Genomic DNA, 20,253 nt, shown 5'->3' on the forward strand with positions numbered 1-20,253 from the left:
CTTTTAATCCTATACAAATAAATAGAATACTTGAAAATGGACAGGGTCTGGAAACTTAGCCCACAGGAAACTCAGCATAGTATACCTCATTTAGTTGATTCATGTGAGAATCAGAAACTATGGCAAAAATACTTCATGTTCTTATGGCTGTATATCACTCCAAAATAAAGTTGGAAATCTGAGAATGTGCCTAGATAATTCATGCAGTTAGATTTTAAAAGTTTCTTTTTGATTTGTTTGTAAAATGCTTCTGTTTTCTACTTTTTTGTGTGTATCAACAGACCATAACTGTGGCATACAGTTGGCACTAAGGAAGGCGCAGGCGAGCTGCAACAAAGCTGTGATAAAAAGACATAACTGACCTAGACACTCTTCTGCCCTGGGAAAAAGTCCAGCTCATCATCTTCAGTATGCAATTTGCTGAAATGGGGTGAGACCAAAATAAACAGATACTTTTTGCTATTTCTTGATCAGGCCTGCTTTTCTAGAATTCATAGAAGTCCAGACAGTGGAAACAAGGGTCTTTCCTCAGGTACCTCTGAGTGATCAGAACCAATCCTCTAGGAGCTCAACTGCTTGGTCTTTATCTCCTTCTATGTCTTCTCTTCTAAGAGGCTCCAGATCATTTTTCAAAGGCCACCTCCAGCCTTATCATTCTATGAAGCATCTGGGACCACTTGGAGGCGGTAGAGCCTGTGACACGTTTTAGTATGTATCATATGCTACTTGTAACGTGACTTAATTTGTCATGGGAGTGTGAGATCTTGCCAACGCTTGGAAGCCCTTTGATGGCAGAGGCCATTTCTCATAGTTCCTCTTGCTCACGTCAACCGTACAATAAGATATATGTAAAAGCTCAATGTTGTATGTCAGGTTGATTTTCCTTACTACCTTGACAGGTGCATAGACACACACACACACACACACACACACACACACACCACAAAACTGTCTTTTGTACAAATTGGGAGTGTCTTCTGGAGCTAACTCTCCCACCTGTCATGAGACAGTTTCAACTGCAGGGTCTGCTGCTCGTGGGCGTTGATCAGGAGCTTTCTGAGTAGCTCACACTGCTGGCTGAGGTGCAGATCCCGGATCTCCTGCTCCTCTGCACTGTGAGTGTTGATCATGTCTGACCACTCTTTTGTGTGCTGCGCCACGATCTCCTTGACCTGCGTGGGGAAAAGGGGGTGGTGCCACTTGGAATTCTCACAGGTCAGGTAGGAACTGAAAGCACAGTATTAGCCATGCATTTCAGATCCCTCCCACCAATTTACTTGGTCAATCAGTAGACACACATATAACCTGCAAAAATATGTACTAATCAGTGGGAATCAGGAAGTCATTGCTTATTAAAATAGAGCAATCACTTTGGCTCTAAATACTTAATCATGACTCGTTCTTTCAACTGCCTAACTCGCCCACACTCTGGTTTGTCTGGGCTTTGGGCTCCTTTACCAATTCTATCAGAATTCTCTTCATCACCTTATATTTTTCCAGGTTCACTTCCACAAGGCCACAGATCTGAATAGAGAGCTGTGTTCTCTTATTCCTGGATCATGACTTATTGTGTCATTTGAACAGATGCTGGGGTAGAAAGTCTTCTCCTGCAAAGAGTATCCATGCTCTTCACACTGTGGTTTTACAGCTCATCAATAGCTAGATTCTCTTTCTCCACCTCCTTGAATCTGGCTGACCTGTGACTTACTTTAGCCACAAGACAGTAGCAAATGTGATACAAGCAGAAGCTTGGAAAGTACTTATCCTTTTTCTATGCCTGGAACCCTGAGGCTAACCTGTGGTAAAGCCTGTGCTAGCCTGCTGGAGGATGAGAGGTCATGTAGGAAAAAAACAACCAGCAGTCAGCTACCTACCAAAGAGCTGAGTGAGGCTATCAGTGAGGCCAGCTGACTGTTGACACACACATGAGCCCAGCCAAAATCAGTAGAACTGTCCAGTGGAGTATAGCCCAAATTCTAACCCACTGAACTGTGAGCTAATGCACGGTAGCTGTCTTACGCCACTAAATTTCGGCATGGTGTTTCACGCAGCAAAAGCAAATTGATACGGTGGCCAACGTTTCTGCTTTCCTATTTATGCAAAGCATTTAAAAATCATGGCATGTTGCATAGTTGTTAATTCTCACATATTCCAGTTAAGAAGAGAGAAAGAGAGAGTGGGGAACAACTCTTAAAGATACACAGCTTACTGCCTCTACAGACTGCATAGCAGAGTGGACACAAAATACACAGCACCAAAGAGAACTTCGGCTTGGATGCCTGGTTGGCCCAGGTGTGTGGCAGGGTCGCTGGCTGGATGACAGAGCTGCATGTAGACATACGGAGGCTGGCTGGTTTGACCAAAAGCTACAGTTGGAAACTTTCTTTCACAGTTTCTTTTCTTTTATAATTATTATAATTATTTATGTTCTTGATGGCACCTTGGTGCTCAGCTCTCCAAAATGTCAATAATCTTAATTAATGTCCCCTAAACTATTTTCTTGCGTCTTTGGGGGAATCCAAGTAATTAGGCTCATCTCCTAGAATCTCAGCTCTGGATTTTTTCCCATCCCAAACTTCCACAGCAAAGTTAGGATGGAATAAGTATCAAAGAGCTACTGAACCCTCAAGATGGGTGGTTTTCTGTCCTATGATCAATGTTACTTCTATAGGGAATCATATTCTGTATTTTATACACTATTTCCTTTTAGTTGTTTCCCTTGATGCCTCTGAGGCAGACAACATAGATATTGTGAGCATATGTTTACAAACTAAGGAAAAGGTGTTCCATGAAATGGCTCTTCTCCAAGCCAGTGAGCCCAGACCAGCCCCAGGCTACTGTTATTTCTAATTTAAACTGGGTGCAGCTTCTAAAAAATTACACAGTATCTTCCACAGTTGCTGCTGTAAAAATAGGTATTTTCTTACCTTAGATTTGTGATCTGATGTCAGCGTCTGAATTTTAATTTCTGTTTCTTTCTTCATTTCGAGACAATTACTTCCCCTGAAAATGGAAAACCACAAATGCATGCCAGGCATTAGATATCTTTCCTCTCCCAGGAACCTTTGCTCCAAAGCCTTCCAATGAAGACAATTTGTTCATCAAACATGAGACGCCATGGCTCACTGGGCAGCCTCGGTTCTTCCAGTAATAGATGCACACCTTACAAAATATCTGTATCGTGATTACTCAATTCAACCACTACACAAAGAGACATTTCAGACCTAACAATTATTTCATTGTTAAAGGTTTGTTGTCAGAGTTTCCATTTTGGTTCCTGCTTTTCTTCAAGCTATTTTTTATTTATTCAATAATACACTATTTAGGATGAGAACTGAAAAATAGGACCTCAGCCTTGAAGCGAGTTTTCAATTCTTCCACTTTGGTTGTAAAGCCAGATTTTTGTCTTTGACACATGCCAACAAGGGAGAAAAATAGCATTTCTTGGCAATGCAGGGTAATTTTTGCTTCTTACTCTATTGTGAGTAGGAAATATATACTAGGCAATTGCCCAGCAACTATTACTGCTTATTTCAGTGATTAATTTTTCCTTTTGGAATATCCATATCATTGCTGAAACCAGAATAGGCCCTGAGTTTCTGCCTTCAGCATATATGCTCTGATTTATTATGGCCTAAGTCAGAGTGCTTCATCATATTATTAATAGAGAGTGTCTCTGAGAGGCACATTCTAAACATCCAACTTATCACTTCTCCATGGCTGGCACTGAGTGTGTTTCCCTCCTGCTCTGTTATTCAGTGAGGTTGCAGCATCACAGAAACATTCCCCCAGCTTAATTCTATCAATAGATAAAATCTTTCAAGGTAAATGCAGTGATAGGTTTTATTCAACAGTTTCACCTGTTGGCATAAGCTAAGGATTCTTGTAATATTAAACATCAAAATTGCATTTTTTTCCTTGAGTGTATCAACCTTATTATTTATTACCTAGCAATGCAAAATGATTTCTGGAATTTTTCCAACTGTAATTTGTCCTTCCTTCTCCCCCTCGACCCCCATTCACCTTAAAGGTACCATGAAAGACACAGTTATTACTTCATTAACCAACAGCTGCAGAACTTGAATAAAGCTCCTCTTTTCCACTTCAGTCACTCCCTTCAGCTGAGTGAGTCGCTTATTTTCCAGGAATCATTGTTAATGATGAAAACACAGTTAAGACTAAGTTCTTCCTTGGCCTAAACAGGCAGTTGAACTGTGGGAAAAGACAAAACATAAAAAGGCAAACAGCCTCCAGAAGGACATAAACAGCATTTACCCCTTCTTCTTCATTGCCTTCTCTAGGATTTTCTCATGAGTTGACTTCTCCTTGTCATACTGCGCCACAATTTTGTCAACTTGTGTGCAATGTAGCTTCTGCATGGTACTGTGCTCCTGAACGAGAAGAATTTGTAGTGACAAGTTAGACCTGTAGTGTAACTGATAAACTTTATCCCATGTTGGGCTGGCATAATTTTCAACAGCTCTTTCAGAGTCTTGGTTTGAAAATCAAGGAGTAACTGAGTCTGGGAGCTGGAAAGACTTCCAATCTCCCACCCGACCCAAGAGTTTCTTGTATTCCCATAAGGTCTCTCCAACAAGTGGGTTTCCAGTCTCAGTCCATTGAACATGCCCACCTCAAAAGGCAGCCCTGCCCACTGCTGGGCAACACTAATCATCCCAAAGTTCTTTCTTCTGCACATAGATGTCTCCATAGAACTGCCACCCATCCATCTTTGTTTTGCTGAGTCATCTAATGAGTCCACTGCCCCTTCTACAACCTAGTCCCAAAAACCCAAGTTCAGCTACCATATTTATTCTCTTTTACATGCTGAATATAACTATTCATTATGTGGCATGGCTTCTAAACACCGGACACTTTTTGGAAGGTCTTGAATACCATCATTACACAGTGAGAACCTCCACTGTGGTTGTCAATATCAGCTCATTTTGAATCCCCATCAATTGATATTTTTGCCAGCTTCCTAATCTAGATGCACTCACAAGGATGACAGAATGTTGAGGAACCCTGGCCTTCAGCTTTACAGATAGTTAAAATATTTCTCCACATGCTTCCTTCAATCACTGAAAATGGGGCTGCAATGCTTTGAAAATAAGTATTTCTTTATAAACATTATTTCTTCCTGATAATTTGGTCACAGCCAGGGACTTAACTGAAATCAGATTTCTTTAGCTGATCAGCCCCTAATCATAGAGGAAAACAGTTCAATCAGTAATATCCACTCTAAGATGATGCTTGATGTTATATCCTAGTCTTACTCTTGAGAAACTTAGAGAAATGAGATGATACTAAAGTCTGGAATAGATAGACTTTGCTCAGGTTATATAACTACCCTCATGGTCATGTTTCCTTTTGCTTATTTTTTTAAGTGAGTAACAAAAGTGAGTGACTTAATTATTTAAAATTAATTTTCTTCCTAAGGTAGGCTCACCTTTAACCTAATTCATGGATATCTTAAAAGATTTCATAAAATATAAATGGGGGAGGGATTTTGAACTTTCCCAAGATTTTCTTAATTTCCCAATACTGTTAGCAGGTTAACACAGGACTTGATTTACAGTTCATTTATATATAAATTCTTCAGAAATGCATTGGTGCATATGGTCTCAGCATTCCTGTCCAGTGAATAAATGCCTCTGGGAGAAGGCATGGAGGAAGGTGGTGCTAGGCAGGAAGGTTCTAGGAATAGGACCTGATAACAGGGACAATGAGTGCTCCGAGGTGATGTTACCTTCCTCTGGATTTGGGGTTAGGGAATTATAGGTAACAATGTCCTGCTTAATTTGTGGTAACCTGGAACACCTCATAAATCCAGTCCTGTTACCAATATCTGTGCCCTTTTGTGTTATAAACTAGGGGTTCTGCATTGGGTTAAGGACATGGACAGTCTCAGGTCTTAGGACAAGCCACTTACCCTCTCAGTCTGTTCATCTTTATAATTGGGAGAGTGATACCTTCTTCAATCTTTATAATTGGGAGATTGTTGCCTACTTCATAGGGTTGTTAGGATTAAATATAAGAGAAATCATATTTCAAATGCCTGTTATACCTTATTCGAAATACAATTACATACAAACCTACTTATATTATTCAGTACTCATGAAAACATGCAGAGAGTGACCTGGGAGAAGGGAGAATAGCCTGAGAAGTTAAATCAATAAACTTTTCCTCCAAGCTTAACCTACTGCCACAGGAATAGATTGACACGTTGATGTATCCTTATTTAAATGGATTTAGCTACTCTTGCATTGTCATGGGGAAAAAAACCCACTAAATCACCCTACTACTAGCCTTCCTTCTAAGATTTAGTAATCATCATGCCTGTCTGGCACATGCATTAATTTTCCTGGGCAAATAAGGGGCTCTATGCAAGTCTAGAATAAAACATTTCAGAGGTGCCACATTCCTATGTCTCTTGCAAATATCATTGAAAGGAGGGTGGAGAAGATTGTTTCTTTAAATATTCTAGTGCAGCACAAGAAAAGGAAAAAAAAAGAGGCTGTGAGGATTGGAAGTAAGCTGACATAGACTATTGCTTAAGGAAGTATTCTGGTGAACCTTAATTAACCCAATTAAGATATGAGGAATGAGGGTGTTTGTACCATAAAGGCATTCATGATGGCTTCAAGTATATAAGATATGCTCTACAAGGGCAGGGAAAACCTCTTTTTTTCACCACTACATGGCCCAATGCTTGGTACAAAGTAGATTCAGTAAATATTTGTTGCATGAATTAAAAAAATTAGCATGGAAAAGCAGTAAGAGGACTTGGATTCTGGTCCCAGCTCATCCTAGTGGCCTTGTGTAACAAACATAAATCTTTCCAGGCTTCAATTTCTTTATTAGAAAACTGAACAGGACCTTGTTTGCCCAACCTAATTCATGGTTATGAGCTGCAAGTCACCTAATGTATATAGAGTTTTTAAAAATTAGAAGCATATTGAATTAAAATGATTACAAGAATACACATAACAAGAAAGCTCACCTTGAAAAATTATCTCTTGTGTTTCTCTCTGTGCTCAAAACTATCCCTGCGTGGTAGGTAGCAGGTATTGAAGTTTTGGGATAATCTGGTTCCCAGACAACACTTCCCCTTTCACAAAGAAATGGGGACCTAATTACTGATCATCACGTGATGGGCGTGGCGGTGGGCTCAAGCTTCAGCTTCCTGTTGTACAAACTAGAGGAGCCAGGAAATTATCTCTAAGCCTATTTATACTAAAAACAAAAAACAAAAAAAAAACTATCATTGATTTTATTCTTTTTGTCCTTAACTGAGTCATGAGACCCTATGGAAGAGATAAGTCCTTTTTCATTCTTTCAGGTCAAGAGTACCAAAATTAAATATGTTGACTTAAAAGTCTATCTTAATTGGAACATTTTGGGGAAATTAATGTATGGCTTTTAGCAGGATTTGTATATGTTTCTATCAAAGTTAAGAGTACCTGCTCTATATATGTATATGTATAATTGATTCACTTTGCTGTACACCTGAAACTAACACAACATTGTAAATCAACTATACTCCAACAAAAAAAAAAAGAACTGTCTACCACCATCAACTCCTAAAGGAAAAAAAAATCAATAGTAACCTCAAAAGCTACAGTATATCTATTTGCTCAGTGGAAAAAAAAAAACATTAAGAGTAAATTCAGCTTCTTCTGGGAAAAACTGCTGCTGCAATTCATTCTTGTGGCTGATGTGACTCTGGGCATAAATTCTCACGCCACAGATGATACTGAAACATCTGAGTAAATCGCGTTTGCTCAGCACGCACCTCTGAGATTACCAGTAAGCTGCCTTTGTGGGTGGTTGCTGTGTCTCTGCCCATTTCTACTTCATGACAGAGTTGTAGGTCTGTTACTGACTTCTTACCACGAATTACATTTGATGAGTTTAACAGTAGTCTTGGTGTTTATTATCAGCAAAACTGCTTGCATAGCAAAGAGCATATTTTCCATTAGCGGCTTTACTGAAATGCCAAATTTTAGTCAGATTCTCAGGCATTTTATTTGACTCATCTAGTGATGATGCTGCAAACTGGTGGTCCAAGGGATGCATTCAGTTTTTGTTATTGCTTTTTTTTTGCCTACATGGTGTTTCAGAAAAAGACTGAATTAGTGGCCATAGTTAGGTAGCACTGTAACTGTTAGAAAGGGTTATATAAATATTGTTTCACAGAAAGGCTGGGGTAGTTAATCCTTACTATTGCTTGACAACAGGGCAAAACCCATTTTTCAGGGAGCCCTGTTCTGTATCTTACAGGCCTTTAGTGGGGTTTTCACTGAGGAACAGTAAAGAGTGCTAAATAATATTCCTAAAGAAACAGTTTTCAAAATTTAGTGTGCATAGGAGAGGAGCTTATTTAAAATATATTTCCTAGATTTCTCCTTGGAGATGATAACAAAGTCTCCAGTGGGCACAAGAATATGCAGTTCTATGAAGCCTCCAGTTCTTGGCCCAAGGATCATGTGTTGAAAAAGCAGTCCCAAAGGATGTCAAGATATCTGTGCCCTGTAGACTCATGACTGCTCTTAAAAACCTTTCACTAAGACCATCAAGATGTGTGGAAATAAAAACTAATGTGGGAAAACTCAGAGGCAACCCAATACAGTGATGAAGAGCTTGAGTTCTGGAGTCCGATAGAATTTGGTCCAAAGCTTGGCTCCACCATTTAAAAGCTAGGTGATTTAGTCAAGCTGTGTTTCTTTTAAGTATAAATTATCTCATCTGGCAAATGGTTGGTAGACTGTTTGCAAAAAGGGCCACAGTGATTTCTCTTTCTGTATCCAATCCCCTTTGCAACCTGACTTTGTGGTTCCTCCTGCCAAGAAGTAGAGTCCTCATCCCTTGAAACTGGGACAGCCTTGTGACCTGCTGTAGCCAAGAGATGGAGATGGAAGTGATGCTGTGCCAGTTCTGAGCTGAGGCTTGGTCTCTTGGGACCCCTACCATGTGAACAAGCCTGGACTACTGCTGAAGATGAGAGATCACAGAAAGCAGAGGCCTTCCAAAGTCAGCCAGCCCCCCACATCTGCCCACCATCTGCCAAACTGGTAGTGACAGCAGATGTACAAGTGAACCCAGATGAGACCAGGAACATCATCCAGCTGAGCTACAAAATTGTGGGCTAAATAAACAGTGGCTGTTTTTAGTCACTACATTTGGGGATAGTTTGTTACTCAGCAAAAGCTAACTGATACAAGTTAATATAATTATAATACTCCTTTATATAATTGTTATAAGAATACCAAATAATAAATGCTTATGTATATATTAGCTAGTTTTACCTTTTGAAAAGTATTGACAGATAGAAAAACTAGTGTTAGGATAAATAAGATCAAATGGGATCAGGCACTAAGTGGGTCCGGTGGTAATAGATTCACCACATCCTCTCACCTCCTTCATCAGTGTTTCTTTTTTTCAGCTTTAAAGACAAGTGCATTAGTTGAGTAGACCTCAGTATGTATTGGGCAAGTAAATATTCCAATATACCCTTAATCTTAAAAGTTGGCTCAGATGAGACAGTGGAAAGAATTAGGGAAGTACTATAGACTGAAAAGTTACAGAAACTTTATAGAGAGAAAGGTCTAACTGTTTGAAAATAATTATTTGCAAAGCCTTTGGACAGTTCAAATAGATGAAAAGCACTTTAATTATAACCAGCATGAATGAGTTATACTGCTCTAGGCACTTCTCTGAATTTCATTTTATTCATGTCTAAAATGTGGATAGTACCATTTGGGTTTCAGGGATATTGTGAGAATTTAAGAATGTATATACAATGTGTAACACAAAAGTGACATTAAATAAATGTCAGCCTTATTAGTAGTGGTAGTTCTATATAAAAAGATTGTGGAATTCAGAGTTCATAAATTATACTGCCAAAGCAGGTTGAATAGAAAAGTGGGCCCCCTGTGTATTTAATGTGGGAGAAGGAATTCATCATAAGCTTATAATCATACATTTGTGACTTTAACTTCTGAAGTACATGACGATATGGAAAACAAGCCATGAAATGCATTCGCCTGCTAAGAAATGCTTTCAAAAAGCATTCTGAAAAGCAACAGGCAAGCACTGTATATTTTACTGTGCAATTTGGCTCTGTTACTTGACTGAAGGCATTTTGAAGGCTTCCTCCAAAAAATGTACACTAAAGCTGTTACGAAAGTCCACACAAATTTAGATGGTAGGATTTAGGGAGATTTAAAATCTCCTTTTAAGTTTTGGTTATATTAGAATGTGGGGCTCCAAGAAGCTTGAAGTTGTTTCTGCAAATGAAGGCAACTTGGATTCTATTCTGCCATATAGGATTTATTTGTTACTAAATACTAATATTTCCTCACCAATAAGTGTGAAGAAAATGGAAGGAATAAAGTTCAGTGCCATCAGAGGGGAAGAGCTATCAAAGCTACCTCTAAATTCTCTCATGCAAAAATAATTTTTCACTTGCTATTGACTGAATATTTGTATCCCTCCCCACTCTGAATTCATATGTGGAAGCCCTAATCCCCAGTGTGTTTGGAGGGGGTGCCTTTGGGAAGTGGTAAGGTCATGAGGGTGGAGCTTTCATGAATGGGATTAGTGCCCTTATAAGAAGATACAGGAAAGAGATGAAAGCTCTCCACACCATGTAAGGAGCAGTAAGAAGGAGGCTGTCTGTAAACCAGGAAGGGGCCCCTCATCAGACACTGAATCTGGTGCACCCTGACCTTGGACTTCCAGCCTCCAGTACTGTAAGAAAGAAACTGTTGTTTAAGCCACCTGGTCTATGGTAATCTGTCATAGCAGCCCAAACTGACTAAGACACCATCTTTGCCACTTTTCCGATTAAGCAGATAGGCCTGTTAATAGAACTGAGACAGTCTGAACTCGAAGGTTTAGATAGGGAACCAGCAGACAATTCTGCTCAGTGTTATATAGGTTAAGTTCTAAAGAACCAAGGAGCAACCTTCCTCAGCAGCTGTCCAGGTAACCAGTATATAGACACTGTCCAAACTAGATGGAGATTTAGTCCAAACTAGATGGAGATTTACATACTGTCCCACGTGCTGCCACTGCCTTTGACGCAATGCGGGAACTTGTTTACTTACTGAAGCATCCAATACCCTTCACAGAATAATGCAATAAGAGTATGGGTTCCAGACTCAAGACAATTTGGGTTCAAATATTGGCTCTGCTACCCTCTAATGCTGGGGCATTAGTTACATGGCTTCACCTCCCTGATCTTAACTTCCACATGTGCACAATGGGGACTTAGAATTTATCTTATAGGGTAGAGAGTATAAGATGAGGTAATAAATATAAAGTGCTGAGCACAGCATCTGGAAAATACTTCACATACAAAAATCCTAGATGGTATATTATTCTTATTATTATCAGACATGGTATATTTCCTGGTCATGTCTCAAGGAAATATTAAATGAGACTCAGGCAAAATGTTTAAATTTCCAATCAGTCCAAAGGCCATTGAGATGCCTGCCTCAATAACAGAGATCCAACTTAAACAGAAGGAAAATCTGGTGGATGATGCCTTGCCATATGGTTACCAACTCCATTCCTAATAACCAAAGTCATTGAAAGTGCATTCGCATTTCCTTTTCTCTCCCTTTTCTGTTCCCTTTCCATATTCCAGCTTGCTGCCAATGACCAATAAAATGGAAATCCCTACTTGAGCTCTGTCTCCACACTTATAAACATCTGTGGCGGGTTTCCCACGTGGGCAATGAAAGGAATTCCACTGAATAGAATTGAAATTTGAGCAGTCTTTGAAGTGACCGCTATATCAGCAAATCCATGAAGCCAATAATACAGGGACTGTTACTAGGCCAAAATTAGGCCAAATTTCTCAAAGGAGCACAAACCATTAAAGAGATGACAGAGTTCCAGGCTGCACTCTTTGCATCTTCGTATTTGAAGTGACTCAGAGGTTCATCACTCAAGTCCAGCTCTGCAGGCTGTGCCTTGGTTTGAGGCTGGGGTCAGGGTATAAAGAAGTGGGATGGCAACATGAGCTTAAAAGAATTCAGAAGTCCTTTCAAGTTAAGAAATTAAAATTTCTCTTGCTCTCCTTACCCGTAATGGAAGAGGACATATTTACCCTTCCAGCAGCAGCAGCTGTTGTGATACATCTTAGGAAGGAAAAAGATATCACGTTTGTCTCTTTTCCCGGTGAGGGAAGACTTGAAAGCAGGATGGCGTCTGGGTGCTGTGAAGTTTTTCAACCTACGTGAGAATTCCTGCTATTCTCTTAAATTTGTAGCTAACTTAGAATTTCTAATGTTCACTGTCCAAAGACCTCTTCTTATGGGTAAGTAGGAACAACAACTATATTCCATAAGTAGGCCAGCAAGCAGAGTTTACATAATGGGGGGAAAGGTGAGACAAACTCTTTCTCTAGGTGGCTTGGGTGAGAAGTTTGGAGCTGGCCAGCATCTCCCCTGACACCGTGTATGGCAAACTATTTGCCAGTGACTAAGGGAATTTCGGTACCCAGAGACTAAGACTATGCGCTGGTTTTCAATAGTCAGGTGACAGCTCACTCGTTTAGATAAAGTCAAATTATGAAACAATTTTGAAATGGGTGAAGCTTTGTTATGCTTTTGAAATAAATGTTAGAAACACAGATCACAAATCAGTGACAACCAATCCCAAATGGATTCTATTTTTAAATTTCATTTCTAAGCAGTTAAAATGAAGGTCCTTCTGCCCAGTTGGCTGGTATCAGTTTCTAAGTAGTGTTTTTGGCTGTGAGGTTTCATCAGAGAGATGAAAGGAAAAAACACACAAACAAGCAAACAAAACTACACACAAATATTGCTTGCCTACACAAAACACTGTACCTTTGCATGTTTCTTCTTTAAAGAATTGAGCTCCTTCTGTTGTTTCTTTAAATGCTTCAAGTAAGCCTGTGGGGGGGAAAAAGAAAGACAGGATCCCAAATAAGTTTGTATAGTACTACCACAATGATTACAGTTGGTGAGAAACAAAAATAAGTCAGTTTCACCAACAGGCAGAACACAAGAGTGCTGGCAAAATGACGGAGTAATTTTACCTTCATCTGCTTTAAATCTTCTATCCTCACTTGAGGGATCAGTTCAATACCTGAAACAAAAAGTCACTGTGTATATTAAAAATGAGAGAGAATAAGTGATCATATCAAATTCACAGTTTTGAAATCGCATCTAAAGATGCTGACGCAGCTTTCCATGTAATGTTATGGATATAAACATCTTAGTTTCTTATTACAGAGCAATTAATTAGACACTTACCTGAAACGTTTATTGTTTTAGGTCAGGTTCCCTACTATCAGAGCCTGAAAAGGGAATTTGTGTACACACGATTTATCAAGGGAAGGCTCTCAGGAGAAACCCCTTAGAGAGTGGGAGAGAAGCAGGATAGGGCAGAGGAAGAAGCTTGAGTGTCTTTCTAGCTGAAATCCAGCCTCGGTCTGATCCTACAGAAAATTCTTTAGCATAAACGGCCCTCTGGTGTTGTTCTAGTTTGAGGTAAGGAAACTGGGCTTTTGTAACCCCATATCACTCAGCTAAGGGTGTCAGAGATTTTACAGAATCTTCCTTTTCGAGGCAAGAGAACTCACATGGTCTGAGGGCAACTCTAGGGAGAAAAGTGCAGCTGTGATTTGCAGTCAGCCAGTATTCCCAGACACCGAGGGTTGCGACACCAACCCCATAGAGGAGATCAGACCAGGCACAGCAGCATCTATTACAGTTACCTTTATCTTTGTATTTGAAGGCTCATCCTATCAGGCAACTAACTACCAACTCTATTCCCAGCTTAACCATCATCAAAGAACAAAACATTTTTTCAGCCGCTTTCTATAACTGAATTTAATTTTAGCATTTAAGTTATATACTACTGAGTCCAAAAATGCCTTTAACAGACAGAAAATAATGAAAATAATGAAATCAAACCATCGTAGAACAGGACGCTGTCACGAGGACCTAGATTAATATACTAAGTCATCCTGTTACTGGAGTGATGCTAAGCCAGGTGTTGTCATGACAACCACATTTGTAGGCGAATCCCAAAACATGTTCTGTTTGACTGCAGATTTTCATCTTAGGCAAACAAGACGAATGTGCACTCTGTACTATAATTGATTTCCGTTAGAATCCCAAAGGCTAGGTATGAAATATTCAAGAAAGATAGGTGTCAAGTTCTAGGTTCTTGTTTTTCAGCTGTACTCATTTTAAGAAGATGTGCACATCCAGTGTGAGCGTGGTAAGGACAGAAAAAAGGAGAGTCATGGCGGGGAGAAATCAGTCTTCTGATCTATAACATTTTGTGATAGGGGTGTCAAGGGATCATGGGGCTACTCTCTAATCTCTTAGGTCTGACATCACAAGCTAATTCCCTGCTTTACTGCAGGGCAGAGGAGTCTATCCTGGCATCACTAAGAGCTCCCTATCTTTGGGTCTCTTTTCTCTCTTCTATAAAATGAACACACAGAATTGGGGGGCATGCAAGGTCCTCTGGAGATCTAACAAATACTAAGAGTTTGACCTAGTCTGATGAGACTCTTTTTTGGTGTTTGTTCAATGAAATCTTGATTAACAGGACCCTGTGAAAACATAAACCTTTGGTCTTTTTTGGAGAAAGACACATTATAAAAGTGTTAGTTCCTGTGAATGATTTAGTTAGTTAGGAAAAAAACACACTCTACAGAACAGGAACTGGTACATGCTTGGTTTCATCTATATGTCCAAAGCAGCTTGTCTAATAGGACTTCCAACAGGAGTGGATATGTTCCATCTGTGAGCTGCCCAGTGGATGGCCATGAGTTCCACGTGGCTCTTGAGCACCTGAAATGTGGCCAGTGCACCTGAGGAACTCAAGTTTTGATTTTTAAGCCCAAAGAGCCACATGTGGCCAGTGGTTTCTATATTGGATAGTGTAGGTCTCCAGGCTTCTGGTGTGAAAGTAGGGGTGAATTTCTACAATTTGGGCCCCAAAGATTTTGACTAGTTGGAGGTTCAGTATATATATTTTTTGTTTTTATCAACGCAGCTCATTAAAAATGACTTGTTTTCTCTCAAACCGTAATTTGGAAATCAACTAGTTGAGTTTCCTTAATGCTTTATCCTTAAAATTAAAGAGAAAATCAAGCATCATTGGTGCAGTTATTGCTATTTGGCTGTGTGTCTAAGAGAAATCATGTAGAACTTCAGGACACCTCACCTTCACAGATGTTCACAGCAAATTCTGTCGGGCTCCACCCTGACAGCTTCCTTTTCACTCTGAAACTTCTCTTCTTGGCTCAGACAGGACACCTCTCTTCCCTCTTTATGCAGCAGGATCGTTTTCTTTCTCTTGATTCAGCTCTTCCTCAGAGGCTGTTTCACTATATACCTCTCTCTTGCATTTTCCTTCTCTTTCTCTTCACTGGTTCCTACCAACATGCTACTGTTCTCCACAACAACCATTTTATATCTTAAATCATCAATTTTTCTAACCTGGTTTCCATTCTCATCACCCAGGCATCCCTGATCCAACAGTAATTATGCAGTCTTAACTTCTCTGGACTGTCTACAATACCTTCCAAAACTCATTCTTCTTATAACATATATCTCTCTCTGTTCTTCTTTGTTTTCATTCCTGCTATCTTTCTAAGCATTCTCACATTCACTCTCTCTCTTTCTCTCCCTCCTACTTCCTCTTTACCTACCACAGCTCTGCTGTTGCATGTTTCCACCCAGATGTACCACTGACAGCTTGAACCTGATGATGTCCAGGACCAGAATCATCTTACTCGAAGCTTTTCTTCCTCTTGAGTTCTCTACTTCACTCAACGGCACCATCTCTCTCTGTGACCTGACCTTGAAGTCGCTGAGTTACCTCCTAAGTCCCATATCCAAGCCACCAATTGATTTCCATCCTTCTTTTCCCTCTGAGTACTTCCAGCCTAATTCAGGCCCTCCTGGCCATTAGTATGGCTCATTCGTTCATCAGCCATTTACTTCTTAAGAGAAGAGACTTTAGATCTTTACTAGGCATCGTTCCAGGGACACACTGAATGACAGAGGGGTGGTCTTGTCAGCAATAACTGCTTTCTCTGGTTGTTATCACGTCATATAAATATAATGTGAATAAATATATAATATAAATATAAGGTGATAAGCGTTATAGTAGAGGCACAAATACTCTAATTCTTCACTTGCCCTTAGCATCCATTCCTTCTTTTTAAAGAATATTTCTGCCAAGACTGTATTAATCTTCTTAAAAAAATCATCTCATGTCATTTCCCATTCTCAGGTGGTCCCAGATCCTTTCCAGACCAGGACTGGCCCTGCCCCCTTTCCTACCCCTGGCTGCTTCCTATGTGGCTTCCTCCTGGGCTCCTCCACCTTCTCTTCCTGTTCACGTCAGACCTTCATTTCAAGGCCCAGCTCAGTTAGGACATCATCCTTAAGTCTCCTCTGAGCGCCAGCTGGAAGGGGCCCTCTCCCTCTTGTTTCTGAGAGGTCAGCGCTCACAAACACTGCCTGGTCGAGGGGTGGAAGCCTGTCCCATCTTACCCCTCGGGTCATGTAAGGTCTCTGGAGGTGCAAAGGCATTTCTCATAGAACCGAGTACTGCCACTTAGACGAGGCTCCCAAGTCTCCTGAACAAAAGGCCAAAATGAAAGTGTGTTGACCCTCTTCCTCAGGGCGTCTGCGGAGGGGACGAGGGAAAGGGAGAGCTTTCTTCCAATGGCTCCTTCCTGTGTAATCTCATTTGGAACCAGGAGTGAAACAGTTCAAAACACAAACATGGTCCCTTCTAGAACTAGGATCACTTCTGTCCTCTGAAAGCTAGTCACACTGCTTTTGGAGGCCACTTAACTCACTATAATTACTAATGTCTTTATGTGCTGGTGGGCATGACACAAGAACTTTAACTAAACAAAAACTCTTCCATTTTCCACTCTCTATCTCTGTCTGGGTGGCTGATGTTAAGAACGACCAGTGCTGGACGGAACGCCCAAATCCTGCATCATTACCTTGTTCCACATTCTTTCCAGGGAGAAACAGACAAGTTGCAAAGTACAACTGGGGCTACTTTTGTGCCATCTCATTCTCTAATTTGTTTCACAAAGCTCAGTGCACACTTAGTTTCCTGCTAAATTACAATGCTGCTTTGGTTAAGGAAAGCCTGTCATTTCTTACCTTAAACTGCAGCACTGTGTGTATTTAAGTAAACAGACAACTTGATCTTCTGATACCAAAGATGCTGAATTCACATATAAATGGGAGATATATATACTGAGTAGAAAACCATTAGGAAAAGCAGAAATTCTTCTTAAAGTAAGAAGAGCGAATTTAGTAAATGATTCAGGTCAAGGAGAATATTTACAATATTTAATTATCATATGGGATGGGGATCATCCAATCAGAATGGAGGCCTGGACAATAAGAATGGAAGTTCCCTTTAAATAATCAGTACAATTGCTCCCCCTACATACCAGCACACGGGACACATAATTCTTTGCAATGCCACCTCTAATGATCTTTCGTTTCATTCATAGGTAACCACACAGAACTGGCCTTCAGATGCCCGTCAATAATTTTACAAATAAATAGTCACGGATGCTAAATATCTACAGATGGGGGGAAATTCTCAATAAAGGAATGCAGGAATGTCAGAACAATCAGGATTCTGTTGGTTCATAAGCTCACTGCCCATGCCTATGGTAGTATCTGGAGGAGAGAGGGGATGAGTTCGGTAAGTTCACTCTGTGAATGTTTTTTCCATAAAGGACACCAAATGTAAACATTTCTAGATCTACGAATATTGTACGCAGTATGACTACAGTGCAGGGGATCTAGCAGATGACACACTGACTTCCTGTTAACCACTCAGGGAAATTAAGCTGTTTGTTCAACCCACAAGAAAACCTGCTGCTCTTGAGGTTTATGGAACCATGAAAATTGGCAAAATTAACAATTCTAAATACCTGCATCAAATATTCTAAAATTGCCAGAAGAGACAAGGAGCCCAGACAACTCTCCTTTACCTTTCTTGGCCTCCAGGCCAGCTCCCAGGGCGGCCGTGGTGGTGGGCCTGAGCTCTGAGCTGCTCTGAGGGGTCACACTTGCTTTTGCTGTGTTGGCTTTCCCTTTCTTGTCATTCTTTGACGTGTCACTGGGCACGTCGGCGATGTCACTCTGGAACAGAAATGTTTATACTGACCCAAATGAATGCCACCTCACGTTCAAATGTCTTGCACATTCTTCCTTTTACTGAATCCAGTCTGTACCATCAACTTTTCCCCTTCTGCATCCTAGCCTCTACTCCTTAAATAGATCTTTGCTTGGCAGGAGTAAACACATGGTTTCCTCAGGCTTGAGACAAATGATGAAGCCTAGGAAAACAGATGTAGCTCCTTTACAACCAGGATATACCTTCTTTTTTTCCAGCTACAGGAGAGATTTCTGTTTCCATTCTAAACTGAGGAGTAAGGGGAGTTTTAAAAACAAAGAAGCAAACACCACAACTGTGCACTGAAATTGAAGGTTGGATGCAAGACTAGTAAAAAATAAACAATAGTAAACGCCAATTTCATTAATACACTGAATAAGGTTAGCTGGTATTTCAGTGTCTCACAAAAGCATCCTATATTCTAAATGTTCCTAAAAGCATCATGAATGTTTTCCATTTCATTTCTAATGGGGCCAGGATCCCCGGATGTGAGTGAAGCCACAGTGAGGAAGTGGGTCACATTTTATTAAATATGCTACGTCCTCATAGACCTTTGAAACTCTTTTGTTGAATTGGTAAGTTCAGTTTCAAAAACCACTTTTGAACTTGTTCTATTAATTTATTACTTTGTCTTGCTGTTGTAATCACTGTTAGACAACCAAACTTCCCCAACTCGGCTGTCTTTAATTGACCATTGCTACTTACGGTTTCAATGCCCATAGCTCTCATTTGGTCTGCTCTCTTTTCCGTAATGGAAAGAAATTTCTTTGGATCTGATAAAGCATCCACAATATCTGGGGGGAAAAATATCACTGAGTTGTGAATTCTCTGTTTTACTGAAAACATCTACGAAAATTCAGCTAAAAAACTGTTTATAATCTCTGACCCCTGTGATGCCTTCTGTTAAGTACCTTCTCCTAGGAAGACAAGGTTAGAAAAGCACAACTAGTTGCTGAAAACAAGAAATAAGTAAAGGCAAGAATAAAAGGCCAGATGATTTTCTCTTAGTTTCCCTTTATTTTTTTTCCCAAATGAAAAGGATGGGGAGGCAGGTCAAGCTAATTGAATTGCCTTGGGGTCTCTCTACTTGTGTGACTTTGAACAAGTTGATCAATATTTCCAGCCTCAGTTTCTTCATAGGAAAATTAGAACTAATACCACCCACCCTGCAGAGGCACTATGAGCATTCAATGAAAAAGTACCTGGAGCACAGTAGATGCCACCAGCAGTAGCCTTATTTTTAGATACAGAAGGAAAATACATATTTAAAGCCAATTTTGGTACCATGTAGATAAAGTGAGTGCAAGTTATAGCTGAGAAAACACTGGAGAAATATTTCAAGATTTCATCTTTTAGGGAATTTCCTGGCAGTCCAGTAGTTAGGACTTGGTGCTTTCACTGTGGTGGCCCAGGTTCAATCCCTGGTCGGGGAACTAAGATCCCATGAGCCTCCCGGTGTGGCCAAAAAAAAAAAATCATCTTTTACATAACATCAGTTGAAGAGTTCCAAGTACTTTCAAACGGAATTTCATACAATTTTGTATAATTTGTCAATATTATAGAAGGAATCATTATTCTCATACCCTTAAAGCACTACATAATTTACAGCTCGTAAAAGTTGTATGTTTTTAAATTTACCCCTAGCAGAATCACCTTCCTAATTACATTGATATGATTTTTAAATTTTTTCTTAACTTTTTTCTTTTATAATAGAAAATAATATATGCACATGATAAACATTCAAATGTATAAAATGAAAAGTAAACATCTCCTCTCCTGCCCATCCCAGACAAAATTCAACACCCATTTATGATAAAAGCTCTCCAGAAGGTGGGCATAGAGGGAACCTACCTCAACATAAAAAGGCCATATACGACAAACCCACAGCAAACATCATTCTCAATGGTGAAAAACTGAAAGCATTTCCTCTAAGATCAGGAACAAGACAAGGATGTCCACTCTCACCACTATTATTCAACATAGTTTTGGAAGTCCTAGCCATGGCAATCAGAGAAGAAAAAGAAATAAAAGGAA

The 20,253-nt window shown here is 40.0% G+C and overlaps 1 protein-coding gene across 7 annotated transcripts in view; it reads right to left on the reverse strand.

Moving 5' to 3' along the window:
• The window catches only part of PLCB4 (phospholipase C beta 4), a 421,043-nt gene that overhangs the window by 15,090 nt on the left and 385,700 nt on the right, over positions 1–20,253 (reverse strand). For all 7 annotated transcript variants that reach the window (XM_030872577.3, XM_060284138.2, XM_060284144.2 and 4 more), the window contains 7 exons: positions 18,925–19,013; positions 18,035–18,185; positions 13,073–13,122; positions 12,861–12,926; positions 4,276–4,391; positions 2,928–3,003; positions 997–1,172 (listed from right to left, as the gene is read on the reverse strand). In XM_030872577.3, the coding sequence (XP_030728437.1) occupies positions 997–1,172; positions 2,928–3,003; positions 4,276–4,391; positions 12,861–12,926; positions 13,073–13,122; positions 18,035–18,185; positions 18,925–19,013 (724 nt within the window). The remainder of the gene's footprint in view (positions 1–996; positions 1,173–2,927; positions 3,004–4,275; positions 4,392–12,860; positions 12,927–13,072; positions 13,123–18,034; positions 18,186–18,924; positions 19,014–20,253) is intronic.

The sequence above is a fragment of the Globicephala melas genome, chromosome 15 (assembly GCF_963455315.2).
Source record: "Globicephala melas chromosome 15, mGloMel1.2, whole genome shotgun sequence".
NCBI lineage: Eukaryota > Metazoa > Chordata > Mammalia > Artiodactyla > Delphinidae > Globicephala > Globicephala melas.